A 13,274-nucleotide genomic window follows, 5' to 3' on the forward strand; every position below is an offset into this window, starting at 1 on the left:
CCACCTAGTTGTTATCCTTCCTCGAATCGGGCTCGTTGGGATAGGGGGGCTCAGTTGCTCCCTGCTCTACCACTGTGATATGCGAATTGCCAGTTGAGCCGTACCCTTCCGTGGCCATGATCATGTAATCGTGGGTGCCCAGCTTGCCGACATATTGCTCGTAAGCTTTCCTATAGCAGATCTGTCAGTCACAGGAGATTCAGGGACGGGCAGATACACTTACAAGTGGTTGGCAACCGTGATTGTTCCGCCGACTCTCTGGAGATATCGTCAGTTATGTTCACTCAAGATGTTTCAGGCCGACCAACTTGATTTTGCCTTATTGACCAGAACTGTTGGAATGTCTTTCTTCCTTCGATCGAGGGCTGTGTGGGAGATATCGGTCAGTTTATGTTTCTTCCAGTTAAGAACCTGGAAGCTTTCCACCCCACGTCCCGGACCCGGGACATCCCACAAAGCGAGCGACTACAGCACGGGGGCAAAATACCTGATTGGTCCGGGTGCTCTGGAAGAGATTATACGTGCTGCCATCGCTCGTAATGCTGCCCTTGCGCTGGGCGTTGCTGGATGGGTTGTAAGAGCCGAACGATTCCTGGGTGAGGGTTAGGGGTAGCCCCTGAGACAACATCATCATCTTAACAGCAGGACGGTGTAGCAACTGACCACTACGTAGTCTGCCATGATGGAACATTAGTTCGTCATTTTTCTTTGTTCCCGTGAGTATGTTGACTTACACTCAATCAACGGGTTCCGCGTCCACCCGTACAGGGCAAGATACGAGTTCACATTCCTGCCGTTCCAGGTACCGTTGTACACGACGACCCTGGGACCGCCGGGGTTCCATCCCTTGCCGCCGACCCAGTTTTGGACATTCTGCCACGATGCCTTATAGGTTCCGTTCAGTTGGTTGTTGTAGGTCACGGTGCCGCCACCCTGGGTCCAGAACGAGTAGAAGTAGCCGCTGTGGAAGCCGTAACCGTCGCGGTCACTGCCCGGACCGAGACCGCGGCCCGACTGCCGAGTCTCGAGCTGAGAAGGCTCGCCGTGGAATTTCTCGCCCCAGTTGAGGGGGGGAAGGGCCGTCACCGCCGAAGCGGCGAAGAGGAGGGAGGAGAACAACATCGTGAAACCCCCGATGCAGGTGAAAACCTATGGTGGTTGAAGCGAGTGTATTCTCGTTTGGGAGGTGAGGAAATCTTTATCCTTTATTTTTCTTCCCCCTTCCACTTTTGCCAGTTGGAGTGGGTGCAGATGCGATCCGGTCAGCCGACTGCAAACCACTTAGATGAAGAGCTCCGGATAGAATTGGGCTTGGCGGCTTCAATCTGTCAATCCGGGCGGCATCCACTGGTGCGCATAATGCTGAGGGTCGAGCTATATGGGACCAGATCTGTTCGCCGTGGTTAAATTGCCCGAACACCCCCTTTTGGGTCTGTGGCGGCAGCCCGCGGTCCGAATTCGAGCTCATTGATAACCCCATTTGTCCACTCAGCGGACCACAAAACTCACATTTTGGGGCTCTCTGTCGTTGAGTATCCGTGTCTTGGTCAAATGGCGTTAGCCCGACGATGTTGAGTTGAAATTTCATGCCGATATTGGTATTTCTCTTCTCAAAGTGCCAGGGCTTGGTGTACTAAATAAAGTTGTATCAAAGTGGCCCCCATCTATTTACATCTTCCCTTTTTTCCGCTGCGCTGTGTATTACTGCATCCCCACATCTTGGCCACTATCAGAGCTTCGCCCCGACAGGTTAAAAGAGTGCGGGGTCGGGACGAGTACCGGGCCTTTACAAGCTGCGTCTTTCAACGCATATTTCCCGGCTCAGCTTCACTTCACTCAGGTGCGTGCAAGGTCAACAACACCGAGATAACATCACTTTCAAGTCCTGCAGTAGCGCCGATTATGAAAACAACGATGTAGAGTTTTTCTTGATACACATGGAAGCCCTAAATCCACGAACCGCTCCCCACCGCCGCCTCGACAATAGCCCCTGCTACAACCCCGGAATATCCTTGACACCATGGCGGGGTACAAACATGCCATAGCTGCGGCGGGCATCACGCTCCACGTCTGTCCCCAACTTGCAGAGCAGAAAGCGCTGCAAGGGACAGGGCATGTATCCCGGTTTCCAGTGTTGGATGAATAGCGGGGGCGTTGAAAGGAGAGTGCTCAATGGGAATGTCATTGAGCAGGCGGTCCTGCTCGTGCGCGCAACGAAGTGCTTCGGGGTCTGCTCTGCCGATAAACCAGAAAACGTATGGGGCGTTGACAGCTGTCGCTAGACGGGAGAAGTCTTCACACGGATGACTTGGCAGGTCGTGTAGGATGTTCTGGGGGCCAAAGAAGCCGCCAAAGACAGTCTCCAACTGGCCTACCAGCTTCGGGTCGTTATGGTGGCAGGTGCTCGCACTGTTGTCGTGATCTCGGGTGCCTTCGCTGCCCCTCAGCTGGCCACCTCTCGGTCCACAATCTCCTTGATGCTATCCAGCAACTGTAGCCGTATTGCAGAATCGTATGCTTTCACATCTAACACGATGTCGGCATGGGATACCCAATCGGCTCCTGGCTCCCCGGCGTGTATTTCCTTGGTGTTGATAGACACAAAGTGGCCTGCTCTGCTAATCTCTTGAACGACGCCTCGCAGAGCTAATATGACTTTGCTGGCCACAACAACTACATTGATCGAGACCTGCGGATTGGCGGCGTGTCCTTCGGTAGAGAACAGCCGGACGCGCACGGTATCACTGACACCAGAACTAGCCCGGATTTGATGCTGACGGAGCCGGCAGGTATCTGTATCAGATGCTGTGCATATCGTGACCGCAGGCGTGCATGACGGGTTGCCTGCATCCCCAAGAATCGTTCATGGACTTGGCGCTCTGGAACGGGAGGCGAGTCTGCTCCTTGATCGCGAGTGCGTCAAGCTCGGCCCGCAGTAGAACGACTGGACCGGGACTGTTGCGAAGGACGCCGACGACGCCGTGGCCGCCGATCCCACTGATGACGTCGAATCCGATTTCCTGCAGGTGTTCTTCGCGGCCATGCGTTAGGCAGCTGGATAAAGAAAAGAAACTGAATCGAGCGAAACCGAGTTACGCACCTGCAACTAGAGATGCAACACTCAGCTAGCGGATCGTGAAAGGTTCCTCACGACAGTCGCCAGGCTGCTGAACCAGATGGTTGAAGAGCAACAGATTGCTTGCTGCCAGTGCGTGGGGGAGGGGACGGAGACCAACGAGGTCGAGGCCGACGAACTACGCAGTACCGGCCCGCTTTAGCTCGAGACGGCGGCAAAAGGGTGGAGCATCTCACCATTGCCGGCGCTTCAACATACGACGGGCGAAGGTTCTGGGAACAGCCTCGCAATAGCCAGATCAGAGTGCATGCACCTGGCACTAATGTCGTTGTGGCAGTCCCGCCGAGGACGGATCGACCTGCGTACCTCATAGACAGCGGGGCGTCGTTTGCCACGGCATATGTGTCTGGCCTCGTGGCCTACTTCCGGTCGTTACCCGCCGCCTGGACTGCCGGCACGGAAGGGGACGCGCTCAGCGATCCCGCGGACGTGAAGAAATTGATCAGGCGCCTGAGCCGCGCGCTCAATCCGAAAGTCGAAGACGAGAATGTCAAGAGGTACATTGCGGAAACAACGACGGAATGTTGACTGAGGTTGTGCGCATCGTCTGGAAGGGCCAAGACCTGGGCACCAACTGCATGCTCAATCCTGGACGTGTCAATCCGCCGCAACCCGGACCGCCACCAGTGAAAGGGCTACCGCCTCTGCCTCCTCTACCTCCCGGCGCGACGCGCAGGAGGGCTCGCGGCCTTAGATATCGCCATATCGAAATGGACGACAATCTCGCATCTCCCCTGTTGCCCCCGTCGCCAAAGGACTTACCAACAACGCCCGCCTTCGAGGCACTCCCAGAAGACGCACCAAACCCGACATGGCTCAAAACTCCGACACCCAACCCTGGACCCTCCTTGGCCTCGACGCTTCCGAGTTCAGCCAGCGCAACCCCTACCAGCGCAGCCCCCACCACCACGTTTGTCACCACCATAACTCCCACGGCCTGGTCACCTCCGCAGCCTACTAAGGGGTTCTGGTTGGCAGAGTCCCACTACGGAGCAGGCACCACGTGACAGCTGCCCGACCGCGTCGGCGCGATCCCCGACGGCCACATCTCATATGAAGTTCAAAAGCGGGACAGGAACTTCTAAAAGTACATGGCGAAGCAAACCATCGAGGGCGTCTTCGACCGGAACGTCAACATCTCCAGGGGAATCGGCAAGTTCACGCTCGAGAGCGAGGCCGCCTCCGCGCCGAGCGAACCGTATCCCCTCTGTGGCAGCAGTGCGACGCGGGACTTCAAGTTGACGTTTGCGCCTGTGGAGAAGGATGGGAGGAAGTACGACAACTATCCTGAGTTTTCGGGGTGGAAGGAAAGATTTCCGCCGGACGCGCCGCAGGCAGAGGGTACTGCACGTTTGACGCTGGCGATTTGAGCTTTGCGAGCCGGAAGGGCCAGGACAGCCGAGATTCAGGACGTTTTGGCATTGTATGGCGGATGAGAATCCGACATGGTGCGATGCTCGGCCGATCCCGGGAGCGGGGCCGGATGGTCCGATTGTTGATCCGGTGACGGGTCCGGCTCGGCGTGGGATGGGGCGAGGGCGTTTTGGCTAGTCGAAGGGGGCGTGGAATCTGGCTGTGGGAGAGTTGTTTCTGTTAAGTGTTTCCAAAGTATCATGAAGTATCGGCGATCGTATTTTTGGGCCGCGAAGTTGTCATAATCCATGTCCGGAGATCTCTCGTTTGGCTGCTTAGTATCTCTCGCTGTGATTGCAACTTCGGGGGCCGGCTTCGGCTGCTGCCCAGTATTGGTCGACTCCAAATTCCCCTGCGCCAGCTCCGCGGTCTCATTTGTCGCTCGGTTGTCATCTTCGTCGGTAATATGGGTCGGGGCGTCGACAAATTCCTCTTCCAGAGACGAAGCTCCGTCACTCAGAACCACCCGAGACCCTTCTTCTACCGCTTCCTCGACAATAACTTCCCTCGCAGACACTAAGGGCGTTCCCTTCGCCTTTTCCACCTCTTCCACTGCTCCCATCTCAGCCCCCACCCTCCCAGCTTCCTCCCTCCTCCTCACCTCCTTCTCCGCCACAGCCCTCTGCTCCTCCTCCCAAACCCACCTCCTCGGCGCTTCACTCCACCGCATCACATAAACACCCCTCCAATTTGCCACAATCACCAACCCACAAAACACCAACTGAAACACCAAAACCGGAGCCACAATCCGGGGAAACACCGTCTCATTCTGCATCTTGTAGAACCCCGTCGTCACCAGCGGTACAACCGGCTCAGAAACGCACCATGCCCTCCCCCAGCAGAAACAACTGTTGAACGCGCCCATGGCGGAGAGAATGATGACGAGGAGGCTACCAGTGCCGATGAAAAAGTCCTTAGTCAGGATAGCTTGCCAACGACGGTGGTGCGACGGGCCCCATTGCAGGGCGTGTAGGGAGAGGGAGAAGAGGAGGCTAGCGAGTGAGAGGAGCAGAATTAGGAGTAGCCAGATGTGGCGGCAGGAGAAGCCGACTAGGGAGGGTGGGGTGGGTTAGTAATGGGGGAATGGTTGGGGGTGGATGGGGTGGGGGAGGGGGGCTTACTTGGGAGGGCGTAGAGGAGGATAGGGAAGGCGCCGGCGAACCCGGCGAGTACGGGAGAGGAGGACCAGATAGCAGTGAGGATGGTTTTGAGCATGACGCGGCTGTTGTTTAGGTTGGTGGTTTTCAGTTGTCTGGGTCATCTAAGCGGTCTAGGAACTTACCCAGGAGGTGTAGGTGGGTCGCCTCCCACGCGTTGAATAAAAGTGGACGCCACCTGAAACATGTAGATCGCAACAGCTAGCAGGGTCCTGAGGAACTGATCGGTCCTCCCGCCCGCCAGTTGGCCTGCTGCTTTGACCCAGTAGATGTGCCTCTCCTCGTTCCACAGCTCGCTCATAACGGCCCCGTAGAAGCCTTCAGCCGCGGCTTCACCGCCAAGGAGCTCCTCGAATCCGGCGAGAACGGTTGCGATAACTCTAGCCTTCATCTCTCGTCGCATGGGGTCCTTCTCTGTCTTTCTGGCCGCCTTGATTAATTGCGATTCTTCATGCTTCCGGAGGATGATATTCACATTCCATTGCCCACGGAGGGCGTCTGTGATCTTTGTCCCCCGTAGCGTGCGGATGAAATTCGGAATCTTCGTACTCCAGGTTTTTTGGACAAAATTCGCTAATCGAAGTGCGTTGTAGCGGGTCCTCCGTCTTACATACGAAAATGCCGTAGTCTGGTCGACTTTGTTGTGTTCCGACGTAGTCTGGTCGACTCTGTTGTGTTCCAATACATGGGCCCTGGCGAAGTAATAGAGACGATCCCAAGTCTGGATTTTGTGGGTCAAATTCTATATCGACTCGATTGGGTTACCCAAAACTTCAACGAGTGTCGAGTAACGTTATAGAGAAGTGTAGATACTATGCGTACGCGAGCATCGACGAGGTAGGGATTTAGAAACAATAGCAGGAATTCTTTCTTTAATATTGAAGATAAGAGTCTATCACAAACCAACCGCTAGAATTGGAATTGTTGCCTGGGAGCCATCTTTACAGGTTACGCGTCTTTCCATCGGCAGGAAACTTTAGCCGGGGGGACTAAAAACAGGCCTCTGAGGCTGTGCAGCGGTCGCGTATGGGGATCACCCTAGCTAAGGGAAGAACCAGGGAAAGCTCAGGACAAATCAGTCACAGCTCATGCCAACTCAGGATTACGAACGAATAGGAAAGTTCGTATGCCCAGATTCGTCGCAGATTACTAGGCTGTAATATCACAGTACTGACCCAATAATCTGTGGTTATGAACTGGGGCCAGCCTTACCATTCCAGTTTCGTTTGTACATAGCCTACGCAGCGTCGTCAATGCCGACATCTCCTCGCTCTCTCTCTCTCTTTATAGATTGATTATTCTTCTTGGCACAGCCGGTATTACATAGCATACGGTAAGAGGCCTTTGCTAATCAGAGCCTGGGCGTTCTGATTGGCTTTTGTTTGAACCAACCAAATTACCCTCCCTATCATGGAAGCGACTCCTAGATCAGATAAATAGGGTGCCTTGGATCTAGCTGCGGCTGAAGGTGGTATTCTAGTGGTGGTTATAGTCAGACCAGGCCGCTCAGCAAGGCGCCTCTGATGACAGGACAGACCATAGTGTTCCGCCCAGATCAGTATGGTAACGCGTGCTGGCCAATATTGGACCCAATGCTTTCGCCATGTGTCTCTCCCAGAGCCTTCGGTTACAGCGGGGACAGTTTCACCTTGCGTTGCTTTCGGTTCGGACCAGCGCGACAGGACAAGTTACATACGATCTATTCAAATCAATTTTACGGTTTCCGACCATACACTACATAGATGGGCCACCATCCATGGACCGCTCGGTTCTTCATGTCCTTTCTAACGTCCACTAGAAACACCTCAACCTCTTCCATTGTCCACCCGAGGGCACGCGTGAAGAGCGCAAGGCTCAGTCCGGAGGCCCCCTGACCGAGGTCTTCGTAGGTCCACATCCCTGTTCGCGCAAGTGGCCGTCAGAAGCGGGCCCTATTATCGTCGCTGGAAAAGAGCTGTTCACTCACCCATCTCCTTGTACTTGGGATCCCTGGGCCATCCGTTCGTCGGCCACTTGTACACTGTTTCGACGATGTCGACGAACCCAGCGTCAGCGAGCTGCTGCTTGTACCGCTTGCAGCTATCCAGCGGCGCGCCGAACTTGTCGGCAGCTTCGAGCATGTAATTGCCCCACCTGAGCGCCGGCGAGTCAGCAGTGACGGTGTTGTCGTCTGATTGGAGCTCGAGCAGGATGTCTGCTAGCTCCAGCCAGCCACCGGAGTTGAGGTTGCTTTACGTCGGGTTAGCATGTGTATGCATGAAAATGGCTGCATCGCTCACTCATAGCTCTGCTTGATGAACAAAGGCCAATCGCGCAAGGACCCTGTGAGCATGCGGCCGTATATGAAGTCGAACTTGGTGGAGAAGGTCCAGGGGTCTTCGAGGTCGTCGACGTAGAATGAAATATTCGAGGGGACGCTGGAACATAGGTTTGAGCCGGGGTCCTCCTGCGGTGTAATTCGGGGACTAGGACACGGGGCAACAACATACAAACTTGGTTGGATGGCGCTCAGGTCAACGCCGATAACCTAGAGTCGAATGCGTTGGATACAAGGCGTCACGAAAACCAGACGACTGAAGAGTTGAGCTCACTTGTGCCTCAGGGTGCTCATCGGCTTCACCAGGAATGCAAGTCAGCGCCCCTTGCCTCAGTTCTCGGGAAGAAGGTCCGAGACCGTACCAAAATCCACCGCCCAAATGCCGGTTCCAGTGCCGGCATCAAGTACCCGCCGTACGGGTCGGTCCCCGCCAGCAGGACAGGTGAAGAGCTTCCCATCAAAGGTCAAGAGGAAAAGAGTGTGTTGGAGATCTGCAGCGACCACGTCAGATATCATCATATCAGCACGGCTGGGCCCCATGCGATAGGGGTGCGGGGAAGAACCAACCAAGACGCTCGTTCTCGCTCTATGCAAAAGATCAGAGAGAGGAGGAGAGGGGGTTAGCTAGGCGACACAATCACATCCCGGCTGGTGTGAGGACCGGCTGTTTGATTGAATAAGCGGGGCGTCGTACCTCGTCGTTTGGCAAGACATATTCTGGGGGTGGGGGGTAATAGCATCATACCACGTCAGCAGCAAATTGTGGCATGGCAGAAGCACAATGACTTCAGGGTCAATTGCGGGGCATGTTGCTTACTCCCTTCTTTGAAGGCGTGATAGGTCCTGCCATTTTCCTCGCGATGCCTCAGGATGCTGGATGTGAGAGAGTCGGAGGAGCTGGCGAGTGACTAGCAGAGGGATAATTAAGCGAGCGAGCTAGTGAGCGATCCACACCCCGAAATCTTTAAAAGAAGGGAAAAAAATATGAGTCGCCCCGCAACGCGGTTACGACATTAACACACAAACATCGGAGCAGAACGAATGCTATTAAGGGCAGCCGGCAGCCGGCAGCCGGCAAACTCAATCGCGTCACAAGTGGGGTCAGACATACCAAGGCGCGGGTCGAGTCTACGTCGTCGTCGTCGTCGTCGTGGTCGTCGTCGTTGGACCGGAGCTGAGGCCGACATTGTATAATTAGCATGAGTTGCTCATTCAAGGTCTGTTGTTGCTTGGTGGCACTGTACTCACGTCGACCTCGAGGGGGTGCTCGGACTCGGTTGTGCCAGCCATCGGCGGAGGGTATCTAGAGTGGCGTGCCACCAGGTATGCTGTAGGTTGCAAGAGAGTGATGGGTGAGCGCGCACAACGAGATAAAGAGAGACTTTACACCGGCCAGGGAAAAAAATAATGAAGAATGCGAGGAAAAAGACGAAGCGCTGGTCTGACGGCCTTTCACACTGCTGCGCATCCGCAGGATTGAGGATCTTGTGCTGTGTGATGGATAAAACCCAGGGGGGCCAGCCGCTCTGGGAATGGCTCCTCGTGGCAATCCCGGCCGTGGGCATTGGCTTCCAGCCAGCCAACCCCCGGGGCACCGCTTCCCTCCCCGCTTGTTACTGCAGTAATGGAGGGCCGGCCACCTGTCAGCTGCCGGGGTGTGCACCCAAGTACCGATTCCGGACATCGAATTGCCCAGCAGACGGCTCCGTGCTACAGGGTGATGTGACCGGCATGGCCCACATCCTGCAGTAGCAGTTCTGCTAGCCGTGAGCCCATCACCTGCACCTTGCTCGCATCCCTGCATCCCGGTTGCTGAGCAGTGGGGTTTCTGGGAACCATCCCGGCCGTCGTCGTCGAGCAGAAACGCCTCTTTTTTCTTGGGCCCTTGCTCCCCCGGTCCCGTGGAACCGGGAAAGGGCCCGGGGTCTGTGGATCCTGGTGTATATCAACCAAGGCGGTTTGTTGTATCCCCTTTCGACCTTTTCACCTTTTCCGCGATTCTCCCTCCCACACATAGCTAGCCCGCCGCTTGAAGAGCCAGCCAACCGACCAACCGACCAAGCCGGCGAATCAAGCCATGGCAATCTATGATTTCGAATCCCGGTCGCCCGTTATCGCGGGCGCTGCCGTCTTACTCATCACTGCATGGTTTGCCGTGTCGACAATCCGGCAGTATCTGCGGCTGCGCCACATCAAGGGACCCTCGATTGCCGGTTTCACGCAGGCTTGGCTGATCCGCTCGGTTGCCCGCGGTCGCGCGCATCTTGATATGTGGAAGGTGTGCGAGAAGTACGGTACGTTGTTCTACCGACCAAACGTATGAGAATTTGGCTACGCCGGAATGCCAAGCGCTCACGCTAGAGCGGACAGGAGACATTGCACGTGTCGGCCCCAATGAACTCATCACCTCGGACCCGGACCTGATGAGGCGCATGCTACATGTCCGGACCCGGTATAGGCGCTCCTCCTGGTACGATGCCATGCGCCTCGATCCCGCCAAGGACAATGTCCTGTCCCAGCGAGACGAGGAGCTGCACGCGAGCTCGCGCTCCAAGATGGCCGCTGGCTACTCGGGCAAGGAGGTAGACAACCTCGAGTCCCGCATCGACGACAACCTCCTGCGTCTGGTGGACCTGCTTGAGACCAAGTACATCTCGCAGGGCAAGGCTTTTGACTTTGGCCGCAAGGCCCAGTACTTCACGCTCGACGTCATCGCAGATCTGGCCTTCGGCGCGCCGTTTGGCGACCTCGAGACCGACTCGGACGTCTACGGGTACATCCACACCCTTGAAGAGACCATCATCGGCGTCATCCTCGCGTCGGTCATGCCCTGGATTATGAAGGTGCTGCAATTGCCGATGCTCAAGGGCATGCTTCCGTCCGAGAAGGACAAGGCCGGGATCGGACGCGTCATGGCCATCGCCAAGAAGGTCACCGCCGAGCGCTTCGGGCCCGAGCCCAAGGTCCAGCGCGACATGCTCGGCTCGTTCATCGCGCGGGGCATGGGCCAGAGCGAGGCCGAGTCCGAGATCCTCATGCAGATCCTCGCCGGCTCCGACACCACGGCCACGGCCATCCGCGCCACCCTGCTGCACATCATCTCCAACCCCCGCGTCGTCGAGGCCATGCGGCGCGAGATCGACCAGGCGAAGCCCTCATGGCCCGTCATCCGCGACGACGAGGCCCGCGCCATGCCGTACCTCCAGGCCGTCATTAAGGAGGGCCTCCGCGTCCACCCCCCCGTGGTCGGCCTCATGTCTAAGGAAGTCCCGCAGGGAGGCGACACCTTCAAGGGCGTGTACCTGCCCGAGGGCACCAAGATCGGCTACTGTGCCTGGGGCATCTACCGCCGGAAGGACATTTGGGGCGAGGACGCCAACGAGTTCAGGCCGGAGCGCTGGCTCGAGGCTTCCCAGGAGCGGCTACGCCTTATGGAGGGCACGCTTGAGCTGGTCTTTGGACACGGGCGGTGGCAGTGTCTGGGCAAGAATGTTGCGCTGCTGGAGCTGAACAAGGTGTTTGTTGAGGTGAGCCGACCTTCCTGGAAAGCTTAGGATACTGGTATACCCCCAATCCTGCATTTTGCTAACCAAAAAATGCATAGTTGGTCCGTCGTTTCGATCTTGTGGTGGTCAATCCCAGCCGGCCGTGGCATTCCATCAACGCCGGTATTTTCCTCCAGTCCGAGTACTGGGTTCGAGGCTACAAGCGAGCGAATGCTGGGGAACTGAAGGCGTAATGGGCGACGAGGTGGACAATGATACTCTCGGGACTCGGTTCGCATCCATCACGGTATGTTTGGTGGGCTACCGATATTTATTTCAGACATGAACGACACTGTTCGACAGTCCAGGGACGACGCATTATCACAGTACGAAACTTTCATATCGCATTAACGCAGCATTCTCACTCATTCGATTTCGCGCTGTGCTCATACTTCAATCATTCAGCCTGCCGTGGTTCTATGAGTAGCGACAGGCAAAAGCATATAAGGTAGTCAGGTAACTGTGAAGGCTTCCAGCTTAATCCGCTTCCGAACAGCCACTGTCCTGGATGGCCCTAGGACTACGGAACTCCTCCGAGTATTTTACGACGGCGCAGCAATAATTAAGTAGGTCCCGCCGAGGTTCAGGGAGGTTGCCTAGTACTTAAGTCCGGCCCCCGTCTTGGTTTGCGTGACGCATGACGCACGGGCGAGGCAGGAACCTGCTCACCACATCCATGTTGCGAGACTCCACGATAGTGTCGACATCGTACCTCAGGCCGAGTGGGCCGAGAAGCAGTCGGAGTGTGGGACGAAGCAATAGATTGGTTTCACTATCGGCCTATGTGGCATCTGGGGCCGTCTTCGCGGATCAATGCTTTAGCTTCTCTCGCGTATACGTCTACCCGGATCCGTTAGTATTTGTTCCGTGACTAGAGCCGGAAATAGTAGGTATTACTTGAGTAGCGATTTCAAATTCGGGTCCAGGACCCAATGGTTTGAATTTATCTCGGCGGTCGCTCTCTAGAAGCTAAATGACTCTGGACCTAAGCGCAGAAATTTTTGCGCTCACGTTGTCGGTCGGCTTGGAATCCTCCAAGCAGGGCCAGTACCTGGTTCCTTAGGCATTGTCCTTGGTACAAATAACGCACACTGAGTAAGTTAGGCTGGTAAGAGGCTGATGCCTCATCACCGTCTCAACAGAGAACGCGATGGCCTGAACCAAACCGCAGCACAATGGAAGGATCCTTAGCAACTCCCGCCGCTGTCCAAGTCGGGATGCCGACAGAGCCCGAGTCCTCCTTCAGTTATGTCATGACACAATGATCACATGCTCGTTGCGAGACAGGATATGTCGCCGTTCATGCCTATCTAGGTAAATAATAAGATTAATTCGTTACCAGCCGTCCGCCACATGAAGGACTTCCGCTACTTTCCCCGTCTTCCACGAGCTTCTGAAGGTGCCGGTTCGAAACGCGCGGTACCCAACAAGAATACACCCTCTTCGCCGAACGCGCTGATTTCTAGGATGAGATTATAGTGCAGTGGATGTGGGCTTTTACTCCGAAAAGCGAGGAGGCTACGTCGGGAGACTGTTCAGTAGCAACTGCTAGTACAACGGGGTAGATATAGCTCTTCAGTCTCAAATTCCACCGCCACCCCGGCTGATCGAGTGATCTTCTGCTCAGTGTCCAACTACTTCCGTCACTCAGATTCTGGCGAATCAGATGTCCCGATCCTGTTCTTCGCCGAGATCGGTTCGGTGGT

General features: G+C 55.9%; 6 protein-coding genes across 6 annotated transcripts; 3 read left to right on the forward strand and 3 right to left on the reverse strand.

Annotated features, from left to right (window-relative positions):
* Window positions 1-4: 4 nt before the first annotated feature.
* Window positions 5-1,122, reverse strand: MFIFM68171_03520 (Endo-1,4-beta-xylanase; the record flags this gene model as incomplete). The annotated part of the gene is made up of 6 exons (XM_071058941.1): window positions 5-170; window positions 224-258; window positions 309-365; window positions 488-592; window positions 664-674; window positions 735-1,122. The coding sequence occupies 6 exons, from the start codon at window positions 1,120-1,122 to the stop codon at window positions 5-7; spliced, it is 762 nt and encodes a 253-aa protein (XP_070915042.1).
* Window positions 1,123-3,176: 2,054 nt separating this feature from the next.
* On the forward strand, window positions 3,177-4,143 carry MFIFM68171_03521 (uncharacterized protein; the record flags this gene model as incomplete). Its single annotated transcript, XM_071058942.1, has 3 exons — window positions 3,177-3,208; window positions 3,298-3,625; window positions 3,670-4,143. 3 exons carry the CDS (start codon window positions 3,177-3,179, stop codon window positions 4,141-4,143), a joined length of 834 nt encoding a protein of 277 aa, XP_070915043.1.
* Window positions 4,144-4,227: 84 nt separating this feature from the next.
* On the forward strand, window positions 4,228-4,506 carry MFIFM68171_03522 (uncharacterized protein; the record flags this gene model as incomplete). Its single annotated transcript, XM_071058943.1, has 1 exon — window positions 4,228-4,506. The coding sequence occupies one exon, from the start codon at window positions 4,228-4,230 to the stop codon at window positions 4,504-4,506; it is 279 nt and encodes a 92-aa protein (XP_070915044.1).
* A 35-nt stretch (window positions 4,507-4,541) lies between these two features.
* On the reverse strand, window positions 4,542-6,393 carry MFIFM68171_03523 (uncharacterized protein; the record flags this gene model as incomplete). Its single annotated transcript, XM_071058944.1, has 4 exons — window positions 4,542-5,599; window positions 5,671-5,771; window positions 5,832-6,279; window positions 6,321-6,393. The coding sequence occupies 4 exons, from the start codon at window positions 6,391-6,393 to the stop codon at window positions 4,542-4,544; spliced, it is 1,680 nt and encodes a 559-aa protein (XP_070915045.1).
* Window positions 6,394-7,420: 1,027 nt separating this feature from the next.
* MFIFM68171_03524 (Methyltransferase) lies at window positions 7,421-9,313 on the reverse strand (the record flags this gene model as incomplete). Its single annotated transcript, XM_071058945.1, has 11 exons — window positions 7,421-7,605; window positions 7,673-7,935; window positions 7,986-8,123; window positions 8,196-8,233; window positions 8,298-8,320; window positions 8,386-8,514; window positions 8,591-8,609; window positions 8,718-8,740; window positions 8,841-8,931; window positions 9,135-9,197; window positions 9,272-9,313. 11 exons carry the CDS (start codon window positions 9,311-9,313, stop codon window positions 7,421-7,423), a joined length of 1,014 nt encoding a protein of 337 aa, XP_070915046.1.
* Window positions 9,314-10,100: 787 nt separating this feature from the next.
* MFIFM68171_03525 (Pisatin demethylase) lies at window positions 10,101-11,762 on the forward strand (the record flags this gene model as incomplete). The annotated part of the gene is made up of 3 exons (XM_071058946.1): window positions 10,101-10,317; window positions 10,385-11,550; window positions 11,628-11,762. The coding sequence occupies 3 exons, from the start codon at window positions 10,101-10,103 to the stop codon at window positions 11,760-11,762; spliced, it is 1,518 nt and encodes a 505-aa protein (XP_070915047.1).
* Window positions 11,763-13,274: the final 1,512 nt, after the last annotated feature.

The sequence above is a fragment of the Madurella fahalii genome (assembly GCF_045866475.1).
Source record: "Madurella fahalii IFM 68171 DNA, scaffold_2, whole genome shotgun sequence".
Lineage (NCBI taxonomy): Eukaryota > Fungi > Ascomycota > Sordariomycetes > Sordariales > Madurella > Madurella fahalii.